Source organism: Eutrigla gurnardus (genome assembly GCF_963514095.1).
Source record: "Eutrigla gurnardus genome assembly, chromosome: 20".
Taxonomy (NCBI): Eukaryota; Metazoa; Chordata; class Actinopteri; order Perciformes; family Triglidae; genus Eutrigla; species Eutrigla gurnardus.
In genome coordinates, this window is record NC_139931.1 from 11502492 (window position 1) to 11530434 (window position 27943).

Genomic DNA, 27943 nt, shown 5'->3' on the forward strand with positions numbered 1-27943 from the left:
AATTCCCGATGAATATAAGAATTTATACACCACAAATAAATATCAAAACATGTCTGTACTGTAGGCCAAGGGAAATAACTGAAATGATAATATATATTCATACAGTCATTTCTGACCATTTTCATCCCATCTTTGCTGAGAGAAAATCCGTTTTCCTGCACAAAAAACGTACTTCACATACGTCAAATATTCTCAGATGTGCAGATAAGGATTTATATTCAAAAGCAAATTTAAGATGGAATATTAACTCAAACAGATCATAATGTCCACTGCCCACTAATGAATGTGCACACACTCTAAAAGCACAAAAATTAAAGGCTTTTTCCTCACCACATATGTTCTCTCTCAGACGGTTTGATGTCTGAATCTGTGCAAATTCATGTCTCATTAAACCTGATTAGCTTTACTGACACTTAGCGTATGACCCAGCAGAAGGAGGAGCAGGACACGGCTGACAGCCACGGCACGAACAAGCGAAAGCTCACACCTGACAAAAGTGCACCGTGATGACGCGGCCGGTTTGTGTGCGTGTCCAGCACACACTGTAGCCGTAGTAATGCTCCCAGCGCCGCAGAGCGAATCAAAGACCAGGCTTAAAAGAAGTCAGATTTGAGTTTTTAATCAATGCGTCATCCGTGATCTGTCTTTAGAGAGACCACCAATCAAACTATTTCTAATGAACATCAGCTGATTGAGAACGTGTATCAACTCATGGGTGGCAGCACCCACACCTGATCAAAAATTGTCAATAAACCAGCCAAGACCAACAGAAAATGAAAAAAAAAGCAACACATTAAAGCTGGATTGTGGATATAGCGCTTCAAAATTCAGCAACAAAGCACATTGAGGAAATGGAGCAGAGAAAGTGCCTCTTGTATTTCACGTTGATCGAGTTTTTGCCGGTTAGTTACCAGTTAACGGGTGTTGGGCTAGCGATAACAAAATGAACTGAAACTGGCAACCCCAGTTCAGTCATTTTGTGGTTGTACTTAGGTAATAAGTGCGGGTTTTTCTTTGAGTCATTCATTTAAAGTTATTAAACTGGACTAATGAACTGCACACTGCTGTTGATGCAGTGACTGTTTATTCACTAGTGGTTCCACAGGTAAGTCGCCTGTATCAGGCTGCAGAGTACAGCTGGGGATCGAAACTCAATATGTTCATTGGGCCAAGAAAAATGGCATTGAAAAATGAAGTACTGAAAGCTGACAATGAATATCCATCTATTTCTAAAAAAGAAAAATTTTACAGTACATCTGTTTATTCTCGCTGGCTAAAAGCTATGGCCTTAGATATTACCAAGGGAAATATGTATTCACTTTCTCCTGCAACGATTAGTCAATTCATTCCTTAGTCAATAAGCAAAACATTTATCAGCAACTATTTTGATATTCAACTAATTGTTTCAGTAAGTTTTCCATTTTATGGTGTCAGCTTCTTAAATGCAACAATGTACTGCTTTTCTTTGTCAGATTTGATAGTAATATGATAGTAATATAATTTGATATGTAGTAATACTGACATTTTTAAAACAAGGAATTTGAAGACGTCATCTTGGACTGTAGTACATTTTATAAAATGTGTGTGTGTGAGTGTGTGTGTGTGTGTGTGTGTATGTATATATATATATATATATATATATATATATATATATATATATATATATATATATATATACTAAACAGTTCAATCTGAGCACAAACACTGTTAACATGAAGGTCATTTGAATGGCAGGCTCTTTTTACAGGTCAATGAAAAGCACCGTGAACAGCAGATTCTGTCCTAGTCTGTGTGGTGAAAACACGAAGAAGGAGATCGGGAAAATCAATATTGTAGCCGAGGTCACTCACACACACACACACACACAGACACACAGTTTCAGTTGCATTGCAACTCTCTCTCTCTCATTGCATCCCCCCTCCCCCCGTTTGTCGCAGAAACTTTCACTGACTCTCCATCTTCTCCACTCTCCCTGCCCTTATCATAAAGTCAGCCAGGCGTGAGACGGCGCCACTTTGGGTGTCAGTGGCCTTCCTCCTACTTCCAGCCTGCTGTAACATTAACGCACACATCCAAACTGAGCTGGCCAGGCGTCCTCACGCTGAGTAAATGTCCACGTAGATACCGGATCAAGCGCTGCCTCTGCCTGCCGTCGTCACTTCATATCAATAACAAGTCAAACGTGGTGACCGACGACCTTCCCACGGCTGATGCTGACAATGAGCTATCACATGAGCTCCTCGTCAGGAAGTCCAGCCGGCATCGCTGCCAGTGGTAGGGGAAGTGTTGTTGGAGCATGAGAGAGACAGTTACTAATGGTATAAGTCGCCCTACGGTGCCGCATGTGGTATCTCAGGACGGAGTTTGGAACCAGACTCATGGACATCCAAGCAACCACTCATTAAATAATGAATGGGGAGGGAACGTGAGGCGGCGGGTGCCAAAACAGAACTGAGTGTGAATGCTGAGGAGGGAGAGTAAAGAAGGCAGCACTGAAACAAACCTAGCAAGACATTATTAGACTGAGAGGAAGGACAAGGTGAGAACAAACAAGTTAACAGGTGTTTGCTCTACTCTACTACTGTGCATGTATGTGCTATTTGCAGAAGAAAAAAAGGGCTGTTTTGTTTTTGATTCACGGAATGTTTCCTTTTAAATAAAAGCTTCAGCCTTTGCAAAAGAAATTCTCGTTGTCACGATGCAGATTTATAAGGAAATAATTGTCTCGGTAAAATATGCCTCCAGACGAGCTCTCAAAGGATAAGTAGTACCTACGAATCCTCAAAATAACATGCTAGCCTATTATATGGAAGGTTAGCAGTTCAGATTTATGAGAGACAGCATATCAAACAGCATCCGAATTCTGTTGTCAGAGGCTTTCAGGGTTTTGTGTTGATTTCACCAGACAGAAGCTTCAAATTCAGTGGGATCGCAGCCCAAATTAGTTTTCCTCTAAGTGAGGAAATGGGGACATGCTGCGCACCGTGATGCTATCATCTTGCACACTGCTGTGTTCATTGCTGGTGTCCCCATGGTAACAAGGTTTATGTCACAGGTTTTTACAGACCGTCCATCTGCATATAAGGTCTAGGGAGACAGTAGAGAAGGACAGAGAAGCTGGAAAACAGAATCAGTGTTTCCCCTACCATTGTACAGGCCAAGGAGACCTACCGCCAGGCCAAAAAAACAATCAATACGCCAAAAATAAGCCACCTATCAATTCATTCATAAATCAATCATTTACATTAGGAGCGCCTCCGCGCAGCACAGTAGACTTGCTCCGCAAGACGCGCGGCCGCGCGCTCCCGCTACGTTCTTCTTCGTGTACTTTGCGCGCTTGATGTTGTTCTGATGCCGCTCTGCCTCGTTAAACCACCACGATGACGCTTTCTACTTTGAAAACACGGAAAGTTGACACTGTATTTTGACAAGCTGTTGCACTCTTCAGACTCGTGGTGTGAGCGGAACCGGACCATTACCGGAACCGGACCGGTACCGGAAAAATGCCGCTGTGTGTCTCCGTCCAAAATCCGCTTTCCTCGCGCTGCCTGCTCGCACAGATCCGCTTGTGCGCACATTCGCTGATGCAGGTCGAGTGTTGTCGAGAAACATATGCAGAGACGGCGCACCTTAAAAACAACATCAAGCCATGCGTGTGTAGTATTAGGACGTGATGACGTTTGTACAACCGGCTAACGGGCCAAAGCCCGTTTGGGCTGGAGCAGTGGGAATGCAAAGCCGCGGGGGACCCCCCTGGGGCAATCGTGCCAAGGCACGCTACTGATTGTGCCCTTAGGCAGCCTATGTTAAAATACAAATAAGGATTGTTTTTTGATAAGCTGTGGAACTCTGAGTTAACCTATTTCTACCTGAATTTCTATGAACTATTAGGCTGTTGAGTAAACCTATAACTTATATTTTACTTGATAAAATAAGACAATATATGCACTCATATGTCGTTATAGTGTTTTACAGTATCTGTAGCTATTAATGTGATGCTCATCATTTTCCAGCCATATTTTTCCGGACCCTAATTTTGGATCATTTCCATCAACTGGCACCTTAATAAGTCATTTTACTTTTCCTCTCTGGGGCTTGCCAAAAAGCTGAAATGGATATGTAGATTGAAGTAGTCCTTTAAAAGGTAAATCAGTATGCTTTATTGCCAATCAGTTTGTAGTATTCTTGAATAGTGGATTTCTCCTTTAAATGAAAAAAAAAAAATCATTATTTTTGCCACTTGGAGGCTGCAGAACAATCCAATAACACAAACCTGATATATTATGATTTCATAACTTTAACCTGTCATCGCAAATACGTTATGAAACAGATGCCTATTACAAAACCATCACAGACAGAGAAGCATTGGCACTCACATGGATTTGTGATTCTGGAGGACAGATGTCCAATATTTATACTTTCATCTATTTTTCTTGGTCTTATTCATTCATTAATAAGCCCGTATTATGCCCTTGGCCTATTCGTATTCAACAATGCTGGATACAACCCAACAGACAACAAACAGAACCTTGGTCAAACAGAAATAGCAGGGACAGAGAATCAATCCATCTTTGGCCTTGGGGGGCCAATGTGTGTGATTTCAAGTCATGCTGTCCTGAACACAAGCGTCATTTTGACAAAAAGAACGCACATTGTCCTGACACTGATGTGAGATCCTTTCTAGCAGGAAAGCAGTCGTACCTGGAGACATGGAGGGCACCGGTGCTGCCAGCTGGAGCCATTGAAGAAATATCTTGACACTTAAAGTTTTAGTCTGGTATTTCAGCAGACTGAAAATCCGTACCCGTGTTGTGTATGACAGGATTTCTTCAGATATTCTCTACATTTTTCCAGCAAGAAAGCATACCTTTGAACGGTTTCAACAATGTGAGGCATCCAACATTTCTGGAAATGTGCCCTTTGATCAATTGGCTAAACACAAAAAGTGGTTTGTGAGCCGATACGATTCCACAAGACTTTAACAACATTCCCATGTGAGCCAAATATGCTTAGAGAATGGAAAAAAAGACTCAACTCAACAAATAGATGTATCCTTTTAAGCAGTAGTCACTTTCCACTAAAGCCAAATCTCTTTACCTAAGCACACAGACCCATGAGGCCCGAGAACACCGCTCTCAGGTGATTCTAAACTCTTGAGATCAAAAAGAGCTCCTGGCCAGCTTTCAGGGATTAAAGAGGGACAGACAGGTGGACAAAAGGGGGAGTCTAAAAGAGTCTGTCAGTCTGTTGAAGGAGGTTGTGTGATTTCCCCCCCCACCCAAACACCATCCATGTGCAAGGCAGCTTATCAAGGAACCTGACAGAGCCAAAAACCTCTAACACTTTGCAGCTGCAAGGCGGACACAGACACACCAATATTATCTGCCTACAACCAAAAATGCTTTGTGATTACTCACCAAAACATCAATTCGGTCCGATATGTCTCGAGCCTAGTCTTCAAAAATGCATTGCATTGCATGTCATTCAGGAGAATCAATCATAAAATAAGTGCTCAAAGTAATGATTCAAGTTTCAACGGGGGGAAAAAAATAAGTGCAACCGTTCTGTTCTAAATTTAACAACACTTCAAATTGTCAAGTTGAGTGGTCTTGGTCCCTATATTCTCATTATGCTCCAGGATGCTGAGCATATTATCTGCACAGGTAGGTAAACTAAAAGACGATTTCCTAAGCACATCCATAAAGCATACAATTATCAGAATCATGCAAGATGCAATGCTTCTTGGAAGCTGACTAGTGATGCCAACAGCAGCATAGACAGCCCAAGAGAACGCAAATTAACTAGCCAGTTGACCTTTGATCACATAACCACTCAATATCTCTTCTAATCTAGTCCAACGCATCAGCAGCTGCAACTCATGCAGAACAAAGACCGACTACATCCGACTGAACTTTACAACTCAAACACACACATAGGAAAATTTGAATATACCCTGCAGCTCATGTAAACGTACACTCATGAACACACACACACACCCTTCTCCTCTTGTTGCCATAATGAAGTAGGTTTCCAGACAGGCTGCTGAGGTAATGAGCCATACTCCTCTGCTCTCTCCAGCTTCCTCTTCTCTCTTTGTAGGTGTGAATTCAACATCAAAACACGTCTCCACTTCTCCACTCCTTGGTCACTGACAGCTCTCCATCTCAGTCATAAACCTCTAATTTTCTTGCTTAAAATACCACTTGGCGATTGTGACGCCCCTCCCACGGTCTTGGCCACCTTCAGTTGGCTGACAAGGGAGGGTCGTCAGCTTGATTACATCAGAGCCTTCTGAGCTATAAAAGCTGGCCAACTTGCTCATCGTCTCTCCCTCCTTCTTTGGTTTTGTACCTTCAACGACTCTTGAAACTTGACACAGCCTTGTGTGGTTTTCCCTACCGACTTTGACAATCCACACACTCTATTTTTCATTTCAGTTAACTTTAGTTTCATAAATGATATTTGGTTTGAAGTAGAACCTTGTGTGTACTCCCTCGTCACAATTCCCGGAGCCAGTTTGTGACAGTGATTAACTAGACAAGCAAATAAACCCCATCATCGCTGCCATAGGTCGACACAATTACTTTATTTCATAAATCAAAGCCCTCCGTCTGAGGGTTTAACACATTTAACCAATGAAAAATATAAAAACTAGTGACTAAATCTCACAACTCCATCAGTTCGTCAAACTGTCAGCAAAACCTCACAGCTTCCCCCCCGCCTCTTTCTGAAATGAAGTGTCGCTCACAGCAGAGCTGAAGGTAAACAGTGACGGGGCAATGTTGACTGACTTCGCCTGAGGCGGCCTTCCGCAGTTTCATAATGATCACCAACATATTTTTACACTTCTCAACAGCCGTCCAATTGAGGGAATCAACTCGGTGGGTCAGGAACAGCCACTCGGTGTGGGACAACCCATTGATTATAGGAGGTGTTTGCTGGTCAAAACCTTGTAACTCCCTGTAATGAAGGTCCTTTTATTCCTGTAAGACAAACACATTGAGTTTGTCTCAGTTAATTAAACATGATGAAGTACTGGTATAAAGCATCGAGTTAGTTTAATGATTTGTGGCTGACAGTGTAATGTTTGAAACTCACCTGTTGTGTCTACTCTTCAGGGTGTCCTGGGCAAAGTAGTCCCCAGGGAAACGAAGCACCTATTTAAAGGTTCCAGGAGATACCACCTGTTGATTGGTGTAGGGGTGTCTGGGACTTTAGTTGGTATATCAGGAGTGCTAGGATTGACTGGTATGGTGTAGAATAAAATACGATAATGAAGAATACTTTATATTGAAATAATCTATGTATATTCCGATGTATTTGCGATATTGTGTTTGCTGTCAGGTGTGGCGCAGATTCCCCTGTACTGTGGGAGGGGTACAAGTTAATGGCAGTGGCAGGCTATATAAGGCAGCCAGTTTCCAGCAAGCACAGTCACTGACAGGACTCCATGCAGCTCGTGATAATGTTGTTTTTGGTTAAATGTTGGTGAAAATAAACACCCGGTCTTGGTCTGCACCAAACCTCGGCCTCAGACTCCTGCTTTAAAGGAGTCATCACCAGGAAATCGCAATTTCTCTTGTTAAAACATGCATATCTGTGTTTGACCTCAGTTGAAACTTGCCTGAAAGGCTGGAGTTTGAAAGTGGCGCCGTTTTTTCGCTTCTGCTCTTTTTCCGAACAGGAATAGCACACAAGGGTGTGCATTCCTAAAGCACGAGATTTTGATTCTGCGCCTTCGGTGACGTCACCGTGGCGGCTACTTGCATAAGCCCACCCCTCTTTCACCACCCAACCCCGCCCCGTCCGCTACCTGAAATCACCGAAGCGCCGCCATTATGTTTTGGAGTCTGCATGCAGGCAAGCCCCCCCGGCTCTGTCCTTCCTGCGGCGAATCAACGCGCGCCTCATTACATATTATACAATGCACATCCGGACCAGTCAAAACCTCGCGCGTAATCTCGCGTGATAAAATCGCGGTACGAAAAAGGGTCAGAACAAGCTCAATGTTTGATTAAATTTTTTTTTTTTTTTTTTCTAATAAGTTTTACGAATTGATCCAAAGCGATCCAAGGGGGGCTGGATACGTATAAAACCAGGTTATGACTCCTTTAAATATCCAGCCGCCACACGGCCATCCTAACACTCCCTGAGCTTGTTTTTGGTAAAACAATAATCTTTTTCATTTCCTGAACTGTTTAAGACGGTTTCAGAGCAGAGAGTGATGATATATTTTACGTCCAAAGCTGAATTACAGCATCAAGACGGAGCTGATCCAGGCATTTTCTTTTTTTTACGATAAGTATTATATCAAGCCCATTTATTCATTTCCAAACCGTTGTTAAATCACACTGGACTGTGTTAACTGCACAGTGAAGTGAGCACAGCACACACAATAATTTAACGCATTTCAGCAAAAGAGTCGTTTAATGTTCGTTGCTGCTGAACTTTGAAGGTGACCCACATCGCTATCGTGTTGCTCTTGGCTGGAACTGCATTTGAACTTGACATTTTGTTCAAAAGCTTTTCAAAATGCCAACTATAGTTTCTCCAGCTTCAACAGAGCCATACAAACTTTCCTATTCTACTTTTCTTACTGAAGAATCTCTGAACAGAACCGTTTGTTTTATATAATTCACATCCGCATAAAGGCAAGATTCAAAATATGACTTAACTTTATTAAGTCAGAAACAAGTCAATGGAATCAACACAATGCAGCCAATGTGTTGACAGCTACATTCACCATCTTAAGAGGGAAGAGGAGCTCTGTATTCACTGTCTCATGTTGTTGCTTTAGTCCCTCGCATCACAGAAAGGTCAGGTCTGGGCAGAAGAAAAAAATAACTCTGCAATGTATACACTGGTAGCTCACAACAGAGTCAAGCATGCAAGACCACTTGACATTTGTGCATCCTTTTCATGTAACAAACCAACATGTCAACCTAATTAATCACTTCCGTAATCGTTAAGCCAATAATCTCCAGTACAGCCCAAAATCAGTATCAGTTGTTTAAGGGTGACGAAAAAGCCTTCAGGGGAAAATTACAGCTCCTTTAAGCCTCACCACAACACACACTAGAACAGCCAACCACAATCCACCACTGCAGACAGCTGCAGTGTCTACCACATAAGCACCATCCACACTGAGCTGTCTGTCTGTGGCTGCACTCCAGCATTTTCTTCCAAGCTGGTTAAATAGCACAGGTTGCTGCTGCTGCCTCTCCGGGGCGTTTTAGAGACACGTGCTTGTGGGTGGCAGCGGTGCTTTCCATGCCCTTTAAGAGACTCAGACACCGAGCCTGCCGGGAACGCAAAATGCCACATTAGTGATTAATGCAGTACATCCACTAAAACCTAATGTGATGCATTGGGTTTTCAAATGTTGAGAAATTAATCTGAAAGTGACTAAATGCTGTAGTAATGGCCAGAGGGAGGAGGGCGAGGACAGATTAGAAAGCACACAATCCTCCCTGATAGGTGACCGAAAGTAGTCTTTTGCTGCTCCGCTGGTGAGAGAGCGGGGAATGAAGCCATGCAATAATCAGCCAGTGGAGTGCTAAGGCCACAGGTTGTGTGTAATGGCTAATTACGGCTGCTGTAAACAGCCAGCACCATTATATTTGCAGTGCTGTTCCAACAAGGCTGTGGTCAGAGGACTAGACGAGCGGCTAATTAGTGTCCTTGTGATACAGAGCACCGGGTCTGGCTGTTATCAGGTTCACATTAAGGCTGAGAGTGTGATATAGACTTCTCCTTGGCCGGCAGCTCTAGACATGCATTACTCATCGGATGTCTTTTTTTCAGGATCTTTCATTTGGACATTATAATTTGGTCAAAATGATAATGCAATGTGGTCATGTCATCATGATATGATTAAAGCAAAAGACAATTAAAATTAAATGAGATATTCAGGATTTATCCAATCTAAAAATGTGCCACTCATACGCAGACCCGCCTTACTCGTAAGTAAGTACTTACTTGTAATGTGCCTTTCAAGAGCAGAATGTCAAAAAGTGCTTTACCAAATAAATTCTGCAAAAACAACATAGAGAGAATAAAACCCCCATAAAATAGATGTAAATTAAAATAAGAGCAAATATAACTACACATAAGCAAGTCTAAACAGATGGGCTCTTAGGGAGATACTGTACTCAGCATCCTTACAAAGAGCTGTATTGAAAGTAGGCAGTGGGCTCTTGTTCATGTGGCTTGAATTATGCTCTGCTTTGGCTGTTCTGCAAAATACCGGGATTCCTTATGCTACAGCTGAAACAACTAGTTGATAAATTATTAAGTCAAATGCTAGAAACTATCCACGTCCACAAATAATACGTGCATATAGGTGGAAATGTGCACACCGATGCTGCCGTTTCCCTTTTGTGCAGCACTCTGCTCCAGTTCCATCAGTCACATCACACTGACTCCCATGTCCCTACAATCCTCCCTTGCGGTCATTCATCACAATGTCAGTCAAACGCTGACTCGAGTCCCTGGAGTGTCATGGTAATGTCCCTGTGTGTGTGTGTATACTCATTCATGTATGCATATATTTTGGTGTGTGTCCGTGTTTTTCTGAATGCATGTGTCTGTGTGAATTCATGCATGTGTTTTTTTCTATTTTTGGTGGCCTTTTTCTGTTTGGTTGTGGGTTTTTTTTTTTTCCTTCCCTCTCAGAAGGCGGCGGAGATGTGAAGGTGTGTCGCTGCAGTGACAGAGAGAGAAGACACAGAGCGAGTCGACAGTCGAGAGGAGTGGGGAGAAGTCAGGAAGAGCTCGGCAGCAGCAACAGGCAGAGGGCAAAGAGGATGACGGTGCCTTCTAGTAGCCTCTATGTCAACACGATTATCTTTGAACCCAGCATGAGGTCAAAGACGCGTCACACAACATGCAAGATGGTTACTAAGGGCGGTCAAATAGAGTCACGGGGCTGCATTGCAAGGCAGCGACACAGCCAAGCTAGCTGTGCTAGTCTGAAAGCATGACAATGTAGGCTCCCTGCATCGATTATCTCTCATGATGAAACATGAAGAAATCAATCCTAATGTAAAGCTTTCATGTCGTAGATTAAAACACAGCTGATGACAACAGAGTCCACTCTACAACATGGGGACATCATGATAGCAGATCGGATCCCAGAGGTAGCTCCAAAGTGCTGTGTGTGCCCTTTGCATGCTTCACTGGTCAGTTTGGAGGTCGACAAACGGACAGAGCATCTCGTTAATACAGATCTGAAATCTATGTACAAGCTTCAGAAAGAAAGTCACACTGCTAGGCAACTGTCCGTTACATGACCCTGTCCCATGATGCACACTGTATGAAAGAACTCCAAAAAAAAAAAAAAGCTCTGTGCAGCCTTGAATGCATTTTTCTACCATCATGGGTTCCACTCATTTCCGTGCAGTCCTGTCACAGTAAGGGTTTGGGTTTAAACAAAGTGTCTATTAAGTATTCGGTCAATCCACAGAAAAACAACAAAACAAGCATTTTGGGGATAATCAATCACTCTTTCATTTCTCACGCATAATAGTGAAATATGCCAAAAATTCTCAGGTTCCAGCTAGTTGACTGATAAATCGTATTCTCATTGTCATCACAGTGTGAACATAAAGAAAGACAGCAGAGATCATTTTAATCTACTCTGCCCGCAGTCTCTCATCCACTGCTCTGAATGGCCTCTGAATGACTTTAAGTTCTCTAGGAAGCAGTGCTCCACTATGTGTCATGGGATTTTATTTTGAAGGTGGGATGTAGCGGTGAAGCGGCTGTTGTTGACAAAGTTGGACTGATAAAGTTTTTGCCATCGGGTTCCAAACATTTTATTTGTAGGCGCAACATAACCCTTGGATACACAAGCTAGAACAAAGCTGTCTGTTTATCTTAGATATTAGCCAAGATATTGAGTTTATATTGTGACTTTGGTGTTGTAACACGAGTGCTGGTGCTCCAGAAACAACATTTACTCTAGTTATAGCTGTGGTATCTATTACATTGAATAGACTTGGTGCTCAAGAGATTATTCTACTCAAGAGTTGTATTGACACAGAATGAAAAAAAACACCAGACTGCTACATTCAACAGCAAGCCAGATTAGAGGGAGAAATTAACACCAGCCGCAACCGTTTGAATAATGGGACATTTTGGCTGCATTTTTTCTTTGCTGTTTTACCAGACAATACAGCATTACACAAACGTATTTGAATACTCCGATTTGTTGTAAAAAATACATAAAAAAAGGATTTAGGAATATATACTATTCACTATGGCCTGAGACAAACAATTACTTTCCTTCAGTGACCATATTGTTGAAGACCTGTTGCAGAAGTGTATTTGCCAGTAAGCACAATTCTATTACAAAGCTGAGGATACATCAACAAGGAGCAGCAGACAATATATTTGCAGAACAAAGCTTGAAAGCCAACCTGTGCAGCCAAACAACAGAGTCTAACAGGAGCATAACCCAGCAGGAGAAAACCCAGCATAGCAGCGTGGGAGGGAAAGAGCAGCTATCAGCATACATCAACTCAGTTTGCTGGCAGGAAAAAAAAATCATCCATCTCAGGAAACTTGCAAGACTCAGAACACCTCACAAGCAGACTCCTCTGAGGCCTGGGGTTCTGCAAAAAGGCTCTGACCCCAACAGAGTTGACATTTAAAAGAAGACATGAGTGGACTCACGGTTTTGAAGTCGGTGTGGCTGCACTCCTGGCCTTGGTAGCGGCAGTAGAGCATCATCTCTTTGAGGTCGTGGCCGACCCTCTCGATGAACTCCTTCATGCTGAACGGCTTGGGCTTGTAGCCGGTGAAGTTGGATTTTTCCTGAAGGAAAGCCAGCACGTCGGGCTCAGCCAGGTGCGGCTGGGGGACATCCAGGTGCACATCCAGCAGGGCCAGCAGCTCCCCAGCGTGATACAGATCGTTGCGCGTGAGGCGGCTGAAGCGGTAAGCGTTGAGGTTACAAATGGTCACAGCGGGGAAGACCAGGCTGCTCGATACCACCGCGTCCACGCTGGTCACATGAGGGTAGGAGAGGAAATAGGCCAGGCGCTCGGCACTCTCCAGGACTAAGAGTCCCAGGCAGGCCAACAGTGCTGCAGCCCAGAGCAAGCGTCGCATGCTGGGCTGACCATATGGGAAGATGAAGCGCAGGCCGTGCAGCGTGCTGGTGTGAGCGAAGGCCTGCCAGGAGGTGGGGTGCAGGGTGGAGCTCTCTTGGCTCCCCTGACTGCCACAGTTCTCCTTTAAATCCATCATAAACCCTCCGGCCCCTCAGCCAGGGAGCCTCTGGTGCACTTACACCTGCACAGACAGAGAGGGAGCGTCAATAAAAAGACACACATCCCATAATGATATTGAGTCTATTGATAAAGCAAAAGAGGGGCTTTAGAGAGAAAGGCTGAAGAGATAGCCATCAAAGAGTGAAAGACAAAGAGGGAAACAAGTATGAGGCAAAAACAGAACGTTGCAGCAACACTCACAGAAAACATGATAAAACACCCCAAAAAAAAGAGGAAATTTATAGAAAACTGACAAAGAAGAGGAAGTACACTTAAGGAGGTAAAGATCTCGACAATGCAAATAACTACTACGTAGTGTCAGAGACAGACGAGAAAGATGCTGCCTTCAGGGCATCCCTCTCCTCTCCACCTCCACTCTCAATCACTCCCTTGAGCTGAGAGTTACTGTGGCTGCCAGCCAGCCTGTGGCTCCTCTCACACCCCCAACACACAAACACAAACACAAACACACACACACACACAAACACACACACTCGACCCAAATCCCAAACTACCCCCCCCCCCCCCCCCCCCCCCCCTCCACCGCCAGCTCCCGCCTCCATTCTCCGTCACCCTCTGTGACTGCTTGATTCCATTGACAAAAATCCCAGAGGTAAGTCCTCTGTGACACCCGGGGCGAGAGGTGAGAGTCACTTAAGCCGCAAGCCAATCAAAGCCGCCTCTGTGTATTTAACGTCCCGACTCATCTCAGTTCAAAAACACACACTCGTGCTGGAACTCATGCATGAGTGTGCACTCAAACTGACACACACACACACACACACACACACACACACACACACACACACACACACACACACACACACACACACACACACACACACACACACACACACACACACACACACACACACAGGATCCCCGTGCACCCAACTAATGACAAGCCTAAGCACCTCTCTCGTTCAGCCTAGCGCGAAGACATCCAGCCGGCGTGAGTGTGTGCGAGTCTGAGAGCGCACGTGTGTTTGTGCGTGTGTGAAAGAGAGAGAGAGAGAGAGAGAGGGACACAGAGAGCAAGAGAGACAGAGAAAGAGAGAGAGAGGGAGAGGGAGAGAGGGGGAGAGAGAGAGAGAGAGAGAGAGAGAGAGAGAGAGAGAGAGAGAGAGAGAGAGAGAGAGAGAGAGCAAGAGACAGAGCGAGCCGTTGATGATCAGAGCCGCTGGGTAGCCTCGCATGCCAATCCAAACTCCTCCCGTTTTCCTCTGGCCAGATACATCCGCTTTTCCTCCTCTTCCCAGCTCATCTGTGGCGGTGGCGAACAACCGCGGAGCCGGGAGAGACTGGAGGCGCACACACCAACACACATGCTCGCACAGAGAGGAGAGAGGAGAGAGCGAGAGAGGAGGGGGTTGGGGGGAAGAGAGGAGGGAAGATGCCGCTCTCCTTTGCTCTCTCGAAGGCAAAGTCTCGGATTTTATATATATATATATATAATATAAAATATATATATATTCCTTCTTCCGCCACACATTTCTCTCTCATTTGTCTCTCAGTCTTTCATATTTCCACATCTCGTCCATCACCACAAACAAAGTGATGGATGGATGCAAAACGGGAGGCTGTCGGAGATAGAGAGAGGGAAACAGTGGTGGTTGCTGGGTCGGGGAAGGGGGAAGAGGGGGGTGTATGTCACGGGAAGTGAGGCAGAAGCAAAGACAGAGGAGTAACGGAGGTTGAAGGGAGGGATGAAGACAAAAATAAGATAAGAAAACTAAAAAAAAGGGCAAGCAAGCGTGTCACATGGAGGAAAGTCATTCACACACATAACATCACAGGGGGAGAGCAATCAAGCTGAACGATGCTGGATTTGTGTTTTGAGCTGACACCAACACTGATATTTGAGAGATTAAACAGATAACACAGTATCAGCCGATATTTGTTTTTAAGCGAACACAAAATACACTAACACGTGTGATAAGGACTGTGACCAAGCAGGAAGTTTTGTAAAAAAAACAGCAAACGTAGAAGGCGTCGGTGGTATGGTGGTTAGATAGTTCAACCTTATTTTTACCCATCATTGTTGTCATCTTTTTAGATGTAATGTCTATTTCTATGTATCTTCCTGAAAACTGTTCAGGGAACTGTCTCTGTATGTGCCAATAAAGCTTAATGTGATTCATTTTGTCGCCAATAAATAATTCATCTTCACAAGACAAAAGTTTATAAATGTCAAGAGATTGAATTCCAGCCAAAACTGCCTTTCAAAATCTTGGTCGTTCTTGCATTTCCGTAGTGTGGTTTATTGTTACCAATTTGTCAGGGGGGAAAAAAGCCCCAGAAAATGTGTGATGAAGTCAAATCAGTAAAAGTGAAGGTAAAAGTCAAAAGCACCTCATTTGAACGTACAATCAGTGGAGGCTGAAGACAGGATGACGGCCTGAAATACAAAGAAAGCCACTCTGCCCACGCATGCACACACACACTGTATCATATTGAGATTAATTATGATTACATTCAAACAAAAGGTCATGTGGATTAGCAGAACTGGTCGCACCTGCCCCCTTTAAAACAACACCCGCTGCTGTCTTCTACAAAAACACAGGTTACATGCCACACCATCATGCCAATTACAGTCATTCATCTGATATTTGTAACCATGGCAACGACCAGGAAGTCTCGCAACACAAACCAATTAACAAATTTAACACATGGCAACTACAAGGTTCACCAAATTAAATCAAGCAATGTAACTGTATACCACTAATTAAGTTATTTAAGAGTAGCTGGAAACCCACATTATTAGATATTTTCCGTGAAAAACAGGTCTTCAGAGCTCTAAGGTTAATATTTCATTATAGGTAGCATAAGGTTGGAGGAGTGCAAAGTTTTTTTGTCATTTTGCTATCATATATTTAACTAACTTACCAACAACTCCTACGAGGCAGTGTGCGCTCCAGTGAGTAGCCGAAAAACCGCCACTCTAAGCAGATTCGGTTCAGAGAAAATGCGGAGAAAACGCGGCCGCAACCTAAACACGTCGTTCAGCTTGAACCTTTTCCACGACGTCATACTCTAGCTAGCCGTCATGCTAATTATCAGACACATGGCCAAGTAAAGTAGTAGCACGTTAGCATTTGAATAAAGGTAACAGGCTCGCTTATCCGTCCAGAATGTGACGGTGTCGTCTTCGCTGCAATGCGCTTGATTGAGGCTTTCTGCTAACGGTATTACGGTAATGTTGTGTTACCTGCTACGAAGCTGGCGTGGTGCCGCAGGTGGACGTGTTGAGTCACGAGCTTCTTCGTGTTGTTGTTTTGATCCTCATTGTTTTCCAAATAAATGATGCATTGGAAAGAACTCTTACAGACTATTGTTAAAGCTTGCATCCACATGTAGGTTTCCGTTAAAAACAAACAAACTATTCGATCAATAGATGGCGGCCGGAAGTGATTTTTTTTGTAGCAAATAAAAAAAAACAATAAGACCAATATTAATAAATGAACCTCACAATAAATCTATGATGATGAATGACGAGCAAGGAGATGTGATTTAACTTCCGTTTACCATCTTTGTTTAACTGAGCAAAAGTTTGGGGTAAGCTTTGACAATTTGATTGAGTGTGATGCAATATATATTATTGATTCTAAAAACAGTTTGTCTTCAAAACTGTCAACGTCTGGTTTTTATTTTCTCATACAGAAAAAAACTCACTGTGGCTCCAACGTTATCATTTGTCAAACAGTCTCTAATGTAAAACAGTGTATTCCATATTAGAGGCACAAAGTGGGACTGGAAGGTAATGGACTTTTGTAAAAAGACCAAATAAATATGTCACAACGTTCCCAATAAAGTCACATTTTTGCAGCCAAGAATAATAATCACAGCTATACTATATTTGTTTTAGAGGTCCAACTACAGACACTTTATTTAATCCATCCATCCATTGTCTACCGCTTATCCTGTATGCAGGGTCGCAGGTCACACCTTATTTAATGATTTCTGTAATTAATCTATATTGGTGGGAGGTATTGTCAGTATTCTTTGTAAAAGAGGTTATATTTAATGTGCATCTTGGTGTCTCCGCCCATCACTTTGCACTTTTCAGACTAAGTTCAAGAACACAGAAACCCAAATTAAAAGTAAAGAAAGACTCCCCCCACACACACACACACACACACACACACACACACACACACACACACAGTGTCGATCACAGTCTTTCTCCCAAATGAAATTTGCCATGGTCTCAGGCAGCTGCAGGGTTTGCTAGTTTCTTAACAACTTAATTAAGCAAATCTCCCTTTTTTTCCACCGAGGTAATGAGCATAGTTTTACAGGGATTAAACAGTCTCCGGGGTTGAAAATAAGGCTTTATGCTTTAGCAATCTTATCTGCCTCTATCCATCCAGCCCATTTTCCAGCCCCAGGATTATTATAGGAGCCTTGTTAGCCATACCATAGTCTCCTCTTTTTAATTTGCGAGGTATTAATGCTAAAACGCTTAGTGCAACACTCTGAAATGTGGGTTTGAATTTATACTTTTGGTTGCAGAGTAAAGACATACGTTTGACAGCGGATAATGGACTTTAAACAAAGATTCTCCCAGACTGTTGAACTCTTGCGTTATATTCCTTTGGTGGGTGTTTTGATGAGGATGCCCGACATACTTGAAAAACTCCCGTGGATGTAAGTTGGGTTGAGATCCGGTGGCTGTGAAGCAAATTATTCCCATCATTTCACTCATCAAACTGTTGATGACCCCTCCTGGCCTGTGTGGAGAGGCATCTGCGTTGGCTTTGTTTGTCAACTCATTTATTCAAAGTTCTCCTTTAATGTGTCACCCATCTGGATATAATTAGGACGAGTACCCTGAAGACTTTGTAAATACATGCACTGGATATTATGTTTACAGAATAGAATGCATTAAGGAAACTACTGTGCAAAGCTAGATTGAAAACATCAATTTACAGGAAATTGTTTCTTCTTTTTTTCTGCTTTTGTTCAGAGGTTATTTGGCCTTGGAAACACCAGTCTCAATTCAATACCCTTTTAGTAACTGTTCTTGGGCTTTCAACCATATCACATGTTGTTTATCAGAAGATTCTAGGGAACATACTTTTTTTTAAATGTGAATTCAACATGAACAGGATTGAGGATTTTTAGATTGGATCGTTTTTTCAACCAGTGAGTCAACATTTAACCAACAGAAATGTCATGGCACTTGAGCAAAACTGTGTTATGATACCACAGCTGCAGAATAACATCTAAATTGAGGAGATTGTTTTGACAACCATTGTTTCTCCCATAGTTACTGAAATTACATAGTTAGTAAACTTTCACTTCTCGATCCATTTCACTGATTTCTTTATCCAGCACCTACGGCATATTTGCCAGAACTTAATAAGGATATATTGCTCTACAGCTCTTATTTGTCTGGTTGTTATTAGTGTAAATAACATTCTTTATATTGGTGTCAGCAGACACTTCTTATGCATGGCGAGACTGAAAGGAATTATTACACTGTGGGCCTATCTTAGTGGATTATGAAAATGAATAAACCCTTACAAGAGAGAGAATTCTGATGTGCAAGTAGCTATCGGAGTTGGCAAGTATGGGCACAGTTGATTGTTACCTCTGGCGAGAGGCGATTGAAGTTGAAGGGTAAATTATTCCAGACGTGTGAGCAGCAGCTGCAGAAATCTCCCCCCTCCCTCCCCCCTTATGAAGGTCTTAATTGGTTGATGTGCAGATAAAGGAAGGAGCGATGTCTGCACGCACACATTAAGATAGACGGTTTCAAGCCTGGTTCTGGACAAAATTAAGTTTCCCCTCCAATTAAGAGTTTTATCATCAGGTCTCTTAACCGGTTGTTGAGATGTCTCATGAACTTGACTAATGATGTCCACCAGGAACCGAACTGCCAGCCAGGGTGTTAAATGCTACCGCTGCCGGCATCAACACTAATGCAACAAAGTACTAATGTGCTGCAGTGGTTCCCAACCTTTTTGGGTTCTTCCCCTGTCCAGAGTAAAGATGAGTTGTAACCCCTCATATACATACTGTATCTTCAGGTACATTATGGTGTATTCAATATTAATATTTAGCACTTATGGTTAGATGCTGAACTGCTTTTTGCCGTCTCGTTACTTGTACTCTGTGGAATGACAAAGTTGAATCTAATCTATCAGCCTGAGTGAGAGCGGTTTAATTACAGAGTGATTTGTCTTCTGTGAGTGTTTAATTTGAGGGTTTTTTAAGAGGCCTGGGGAACAGGCGGCAACAGCATTTCTTATGAAAAACAGATTCAAGATGATTTAGAAAGGAAACATGTTTTATCTTCTTATCTCTTTGAATATTTATTGCAACATTATTGTGAGATGTTTTAAATAATAGGGGAGGGGGAAAAAATGGTAAATTCCAGGATACTTTTACGCCTCTAAAGACGTAGACATAGCTTTGGTTTAAGGGGTCCTTTGTGTCGCATCCTGAACCCCCAGTTGGCTCAGCTCACCCCGTACAGATGTGAACACCAACCAATCAAGGTCGGTCCACCCAAATTACAAAAACAAACAAACCTACATAGTTCAGATCCAATACAATGCAGGTAGGTGCTGCTTAAAAATAACATTTTAAAAACACACCGTCACCGTTTTCATTTTTCTGCTGTATTAAACGGTTCAGGCGTGGATTATCCTCAGTAACCTGGACACCATGCTTTGAGCACCACCTGGACCAGTAAAACCAAATCCTTGTGGAAGGCTAGATGCCACTATGGTTACTGGAGTCCCTTCAAATCCATATTGAGCCAATAGCGATGGACTAGTTGCCCCTTGCATAACGTTTCCCCAGTTGTTGAGCAGTGGGATAATGACACGGTTGCAACTCTTACACTATCCATGTATGAATGTAAACACCATCACACTGAAGATGGAAGTCAGCACTTTACTGGCCAAATACTGTAAACCGTAATTATTTCAGCTAAACAACTAAAAGCAAATGGGACTGAAAATGCACCTCATTGCCTCCCTTTAGGACATAAACCAGGCGATTTAAGCAGCTGCATTATACACCAAATGACAAAGAGGCAGAGGATTAACCTGAATCTTTTAGTGGGGGGTAGTGGAGGAGTCTGGATGGTGTTGGGAAAGCCTCCATAAAGAGCCTGTTAGTCACAGTACGACTCCACCGGGATGCACTCGCTCCCCACAGACGGGGATTGGTAAACAGGTTTTTGGTCAAGCAAACCACATGGGACTCTGAGACTACCTCCCTGCTATCCCAGCCTGCAAAAAAAAAAAAACTCAGACACACCTCATAATGCTTGGATAACAAGCTGGGTCACAGTGAATCTACTTCCCTCTGAGGCTCGAAGGAGCAGACACGACCAGAAGCAGAGGCCAAGGACAGAAACTAACAAAGAAGCCTCACCCCACTTTCATTTTGCATGATTAGCAAATCGATGCGCTGTGGATTAGTTGTTTATTTCAAGGTCGCTGAAGTAAAGTGCAACAACGGATAACGATTAAAGGAAAGTGAGGGGGCTGCATCCCTAATACACAATCTCAGACTAATTATGTTCTTTACCGAGCTGAAACCAAACAGCTGATTTGCCAAGCGTTTGTAATAAATTAATGAGCATGTGTTGGCTTCAAGAGCCTGCTTCTTAACACGTGAATCATCACTGATGCAGAGAAATGACACAGTAACAACAAATTAACTCAGGACGAGTCTCCGTGACATTTATGAACTGGATATCAAATACAGTCTTTGCAACAGTTGCATGTTTTCAGTTCTTCAGTGGTCGGACAGTCGGGATTTTAAGGAGGCGATGTCAGGAAAACAAAAGGAGAACGTCTTCGCTGTGGTCAGTGGAGACAGTCAGTACAGACGGCTTTGCTCATGTAACATCAGAGGCTGTAGGTGTCCTCGGGTAACTCTCCCAGGAGTTCATCCAGATCATCATCTGCACAACACAAAGACTCAGTGAGAACATGCAATGATGTGGCATTCGCATCAAAATGACCCCATTTCAATAAACATACAAATGTAATCCTACCAGCTTTCTAAAAAGACTGTTTTGGGCATTTTGGAGAGCAGACCGTACAGAGGTAGACAGGACAGGGGATGGAAATGAAGGACATGTTTGAGCTTTAACCATTAGGCTGTTTGTGAGCTTACTGTTTTGTGAGTGGAATAAAATATAGTGTACAGTGTGTTAATGTGAACAATGCTCAGTGATCGGCTCTGTAAATTAACCAAGTACAGAGTTTGTTACAGCTCTGTTCATCCAGAGAACATTGATTTAACCCATATTTGGGTCAAATTTGGGGGGAAAACAAACACATTTCTTAGTTTTAAGAGGTCTACGTTCATACTTTCTTCCCAAAAAAGGCTGTAATGGTAAACAAAAACCCAAGGCGATACATGTTTGCTATTGTTAGACTACCTCCCTATATCAATGTATGTTCATATAGCACATTTAACCAAAGCAATTTACATTTTGGCCTCTCATTTACCCATTCATACACACACACTACCCATTGGCATGACTATGACTGCATTAACTTGTGCAGCTGGGACAGAACAAGCCATTATTTCAGATCTTTCCTGCTATGATTTTTTAACTTCATTTTGGAATCATTCATTAATTGAAAATGGTTATTTCTCATGCTGCTATAAAAACAGAATTTGCCCTCCTTGATATCTACTAGTCTTATCTCATTAATATTTTTTTTTTTTTACTCCCGAGTGGAATTTCTCATCGGTTATTGGATCAAAGTCATTAGGAGTCATCCAGTGGGCACACTGACTGTCTGTAAAAAATGTCACAACAATCCATTTAGGAAAAGTGGCTGGAGCCATTTCACTAGCCGACTCATCTCCAGGTTTCATTTAATAATTAGATGAATAGTTATGGCGACTGATCAGACTCATCATGTAATTTTAAAATACAAATTCGGACTCCGCTGCCTTGTATGATGAACATCCCGTCTAACTATGTTTGACGTTTTACTGACTGAATAATAAAATGCAAAAGAGCATCAAACTGAAAATGCCATCGGAGCCTCTTTGTTTCGCTGGAGTTAGATTGAGTCGGCTGACAACCACAGGGTGTGACTGGAATTAATCTCTCTGCCTCTCTGTCTCATCACCAGTGTTATTACATATTAGAGGCCCACCTGCATCCCAGCCTGAGTCATGTGGTGCTGGCGTCCCAGCAGGCTCTTGAGGGCCTCTGCTGGTGCCGGCTCTAGTGTCTCTTAGAGCTTTAGGGTCTTCAGCTCCTTCTGAACATTTCCCCTCATCATTCTCCTCGTCAAACACCAGCTGCATCCGAGACACGGGCTCCCGGAGGACGGCGGGGGAAGGAGAAATGGGGGACATCGGCTCCTGGATAGAAAAACGGAGGAAAAATGCTTTGAAGTGACAGCTGACAGCTTGACGGATTATTTTGGATGACAGATTTCATATTTGGTGGACGGTGCTATTCTTGTTTCCAGCCGACGGTTGCGGTGCTCACCAGAATGAGCGGGGGGAGCCGGGCGGAGGCCAGACCGACTCCATCGGGGGCGTAGATCCTCAGCAGGTTGTTGGGCGTCACGTTCAGGTAATGGTTACGATGGGAGGGGGAAAACACGCCTACCTGTCCACACAGCGAGATGTGAATAGACGTTTAAGGAAGCTAAAGAGTTACCACCATTAAAGTTGAATGAAGCGGAAGCGGTGAGTCTCACTTGTTTGAGCAGGAGTACGGCTCCGACTTTCAGCTCCTCCACTCGCTCCTCTAGGAGGCGCCGGTGGACCGTCCCCTGAATCTCCCCTTCAGTCCAAAAAAATAAACATCTGTTAGACCTCCAAAACTAATTACAATCAGAGATGCTATATTGATTGATTGATTTAGGATTGCACTCTTAGAACCATAGACAGTATATAAGAAGTGTCTGTAGTCAGTGTGACCTCACCCATTGGTTTGTGGACTACGGCGTTGAAGCCTCCAGTTTGGATGCGAGGGTGGAGCTACATACATCTAAGTTCTAAGTCGAGAACGCAGATAACCCCCAGAGCACACAACGCCGTGGGGGCCACCTGTCAATCTCAAGGTAGCCACGCCCTAAAGCATATTCTCTATATTATCAGCACTTACTAAATTAACATCCTGCTGTATTGAAGAAGACTTACGACTAGCGATTGAGACCATAAACTTGTGTTTACAGTGTTGACTAGGAAGAAGAATGCAGATTTAAGGCTCGGAGGTTGCAGCCTGTTATTTTTCAATTAATCAACCAGATTTATTTCCCCATTCATCATTTCTTTGACAAAAAAACCCAAACATATTGTTAGAACAATAACCATTAGCTCATTATCACATTTAAGAAGCAGGAAGTAGAAAATGCAGTATTTCTGCTTGATAAATGAATCATTAGGAGACTCATTTTCCTGCCGATTGATGAACGGTCTAATCTTTTCAACACTAGTACTGTATAGTCACACTGCTTGCTGGACCCAAAGCTTTCAGGAGGTGAGAGGCACTTCACTGACAAAAGAGGCGCTTAAACCCCCCCTGTTGATGCCAGACGATGACAATTGAATTAGTAATAAGCACTTAAATCTCGTGTTTAGTACAACATCCACTCCTGAGTGCTAATAATCAGCACACCGCTCTCTGGAGGCCATGGCAACCAGCGAAGCTTAAGAGGGGGCTCAAAACAAAACGGGTGAAGGAGAGAAGAAGCTCAATGGCAACTTGACAGTTATTCCCACAACGAGCGTTCACTACCTGTTGGGTCTTTAAACACGGCCTTGGCATCGGCGTGCGTGTGGATGATGCTCTTCAGCAGCACGGCCATGTTGGGCACTTTGTTTTTCACCAGCTGTTTCAGTGCAGCCTACAGTGATGAGGAAAACAAATAACATGTCAGTTAGTGACTCGAATAACGCAGCATGTTATTATATTATATCAGCTAGCTTTAGATGAACTTATGTAAGCTTGCATTGATTTCTACCCATATCAATGCAGCATGGAAACATTTGAATGAATTACTATATTCATTTTTAAGGACACCAGTACAGATTATTTGGGTTTATGACATTTTAAGTTATCACTGCCCTCCGCCTAAAATGAAAACTGCAGATTGTGAACGGGATATTCAAATATTGATCTGCTGAATACTTTATTCATTAGGATTAAAACTGAGCAATATTAATCGATAACTGTGTCCCAGAAAATACCCTCATTACAGTTATGTTCTCACATCAGGAAAGCGGGGAGGGCTGTGTTAACTTTGATTATTCATGCAAACAGGGATTTGGGGAACCTGTGGTTGATGTAAACGGCGTAACAGAGCTTAGCCGGCGTCCCGCCAGTGACTGTGTACGTAAATGGAGCCTGTGTCAACAGCCACAGCAGGACCCAGCACGTTAAGGTGCTCGCAACGACCGAACACCGGTGAGTTATTGGCGAGGTCGACACCCTGAGAGAGCCGAACAACGGCGGCGTCTCCATTAGAGTGATTGATGAGTGATCGTGCCGTATCTAATTACAAAACACCTCTGGTACAGCTTCTCCATTTGTCCTGATTATACCAACAGACCTCCAGCAGCGACACACAGTCTGTTATGACTAGATAAATAATCAAACAAACAACTTGACCTAAATAAACGCACACCTTTATCACAAATGCTTTGACTGGACTGAAACAGGATATTGTTTTCGTATCTTCACTGTGGTGTTTGGAGGTGAACGGCAAAAGATGCGTGATAATGGCGACGTGCGATTACCTTTCGGAGCACCATGACCACGCTGTAAGTGTGCAGGAAGCATGACGGGTTTCTCTCATCTAATCCCATCTCGGCCTTCATCGCTGCCCAGGCACCGCCGCTTAACTCGTCTTCTTCACTCTGTGAGCTGCTGCCCTTTAAATCGGGTCAAAGCGTTGATACACTCACAGTCACTTACAGTTACTGTGCACGCCTTGAAGACACCAGGTTCATGTTTTACTACACGTGTTCGATCCTCTCTTTACTGTGCATATGTGGTCTCTTTGGCCCCACTGCAATCAGAATGTGTGGAATTGAATTTCCCACCGGAGATTGAGGCATTTAAATGTTTGGTTTTGTAGGTAGGAAATCCATCTAAAGACAGAATGCCTTCTGGGAGGTTTAGGAAATCCAAAATCAACTTCAAGTCATGTCAGAAACATCAAAGCATGCTGTAATTACTAATGGAGACACCTTTGATCCCCTATGAGCTGTTGTTGACACGTCGAGAAAAAAAAGTCATGTTGGAAATAATGGACATCTTCTCAGACAGCCTCAGACAGGAAAATTATTATTTATAGCACGTCTGTTCCACATACAAATGTGACGAATGTTTAGTCATTTTCTGTTTCTCTTGTCGATACTGTGAATACACATCCAGACAGCTCCTACACGCCACAGTTATCCTGTTATATCTCAGCTTATTCCCATTGACTATAAAACACTTAAAAGAAAAAACACTGCCAAAAAAAAAGAGATTTTAGGATAGGAGATGAACCAAGTGGTTGATTAACTGAGCGACAGAAAATTAATTTGTCACTATTTTGATATTAAATGTATTGTTAAAGTATTTTTTGGCATAAAACTGACAATAATTCACTGGTTCCAGCTACTCCAGTGTGGATAGTAGCAGATTTTCTTTGTCTTCTCTGATATTAAAGTGAACATTTGGCTTTTGGCCTGTTAGTCAGAAAAAAAACTAGACATCTGAATGCGTCAACTCAAGCTTTGGGGAACTGCGACAGCCATTTTTCTATAATTATCTTATGGAGCAAACGATTTATAGTATGATTTAGAAAATAAATAAATGTAGAATTGATTCACAGTGTTTCATGTGATTTTATTACCTTGTTAGGCGACCGGGCCAAAACGCCGTGAGCAGGAGTCTTAGGGACAGAAACCACAATGTGGTCCAGGTTCTGACCCTGTGGCTGAGAGAGCAGAATTAAGTTATTACACAGCACCGCGGTGGAAAAACAAACACATTACCAACAGATTTCATGACAGTCATTTCATTAGAGCATGGGTTACACAGCCGGAGCTGGAGCGTAATGCCTGACAATGAGGGTGAGAGTACATGTGACTAACTTGCTGTGGCAGGAATCCAGCGGGGCCGGGGAAGCGTCGGGTCCTGGGCCGGTGAGGCTCAGAGCGAGGCCTCTTCTTCGGAAGCTTATTGGAGGCGGATACCAACTGGACCAGGCGGTTGGTGAGGACTGGTGTGTGAAGCGGATGAGGGCTCAGAGCAGAAGATGGGGAAGATGCTGGGGAGACTGTCTCAAAGAGGGCGCGGCCCTGAGGGGAGGGTCCGGGAGTTGCCCATGGTCTCTGGGGCCTATTTAGTGTCCTGGAAATGGGTCTGGGAGCAGGAGAAGATGAAGTAAAGCGGGGATTTGGAGATAGCAGAAGAGGAGTGGAGGAGGTCCGAGCATGTAGATTGTGACTAGATGAGCCAGAAGCCTGGCGTGCAGTGCTGCAGTCTCTCAGGGTATGATTAGGTTGCGTCTGAATCCCTCCAAAGTTCGGAGGTCGCAGTGTTCTGGCTGAAGATGCAGCATCAACTGCGGGAACAGGTGGGGTTGGAGCAGCAGGCTGCTCCATCTCATCCAGGTCTGCCAGATCAAAATCCCAGTCATCAAAGTCATCCTGAGGCACACAGGGCTTGGGCGGCCCTTCGCTGTTGGCATGACTCTGTTTTGATGCCAATTTATTGGGAGAGTTATTCAGTGTGGGAGGACGAGGCTGAGCGCAGGAGGAGAGCTGCCTCAAACCCACAGCCGCAGTTTGTCCAGCAGCAGCGGCAGCAGCGAGCGGGCCGCTCCTTGATGCGGTGCCATTACACAGGGCGGCTGATCTCGGTCCAGTTTGCTGTGGGCGGTTTCTGTCCGGCTCTCTGTGAGCAGCGGACGAAGCCCGCAGCGTGCACGACGACACCGTAGCTGCCGCATCGGCTGGTCCGGACGCTGATCCGGCAGACCAGTTGGTCCCGAGCAGGTCCTGGGAAACACACATAAACATAAACAGTGAGAGAGACGGGGAACACAGGGATCAATATGTAACAGCATGTAAGCAGCTAACACTGACAAGTTAAGTCAAATCAGCTGTGTTTTCTGCTGGGAATCACCTCATCATCAAAGTCCTCGCCGATGCTGAACAGGCCACTTAATCTGCAGCTCTGTGGGATATTTAACAACACACTGATGAACCGTCTACACAGAAATAGGTGTTACAGAGCCTAGCAAACGTGTCAGAAACTACCATTATGCATCTTTTTTTAGCATTTGTTAGCTTAATTAGCTCAAATTGTTTAGAGTTTGCTGGGTCGGTTCACTTACCATCGCAGTCATGAGATATCGCGGTGAACGCCGTGTTTGATCAGTTTGCACACCGAACGTAGCGAGACACTGAATGCCATTCAACAACGACGCGTAGACCGAATGTGTCGACTCTTACTTGTAACTTGCATTTAACAAGCAAACGCTGCTAGCCAGCGGGCTAAAACTAGCTAAAACTTTTGCTCCTTGGTGCTACCGCGCCGTCGCGTTCAAAAACAACGTCATGACGTAGCATTTGTTTTTACAAAGAGTGTTGAACAAGAGCGAGATGATTCACACACGTTTTTTTGCCTTAGTTGCAACCCCAGTTCATTATATATATTTAATGAACTGGAA

At 43.5% G+C, this 27943-nt stretch overlaps 2 protein-coding genes across 3 annotated transcripts in view; both read right to left on the bottom strand.

The window, feature by feature from the left end:
- The window catches only part of asic2 (acid-sensing (proton-gated) ion channel 2), a 266829-nt gene extending 252493 nt beyond the window's left edge, over window positions 1–14336 (bottom strand). The window contains exons 1-2 of the mRNA XM_084036473.1: window positions 14189–14336; window positions 12676–13296 (exon numbers count right to left, since the gene is read on the bottom strand). Coding sequence (XP_083892599.1) covers window positions 12676–13251 — 576 coding nt within the window. The 5' untranslated portion in view covers window positions 13252–13296; window positions 14189–14336. The remainder of the gene's footprint in view (window positions 1–12675; window positions 13297–14188) is intronic.
- Window positions 14337–19953: 5617 nt separating this feature from the next.
- hrob (homologous recombination factor with OB-fold) lies at window positions 19954–27790 on the bottom strand. 2 transcript variants are annotated; one of them, XM_084036739.1, is made up of 10 exons: window positions 27608–27790; window positions 27397–27447; window positions 26361–27269; window positions 26120–26203; window positions 25014–25148; window positions 24013–24121; window positions 22970–23055; window positions 22756–22878; window positions 22415–22625; window positions 19954–21198 (listed from the first exon to the last, which is right to left on the bottom strand). In XM_084036739.1, the coding sequence occupies exons 1-10, from the start codon at window positions 27617–27619 to the stop codon at window positions 21143–21145; spliced, it is 1776 nt and encodes a 591-aa protein (XP_083892865.1). In that variant the 5' UTR covers window positions 27620–27790; the 3' UTR covers window positions 19954–21142. The 2 variants fall into 2 exon arrangements, with proteins under 2 accessions (XP_083892865.1, XP_083892866.1); XM_084036740.1 differs by lacking the exon at window positions 27397–27447.
- Between the last annotated feature and the right edge of the window lie 153 nt (window positions 27791–27943).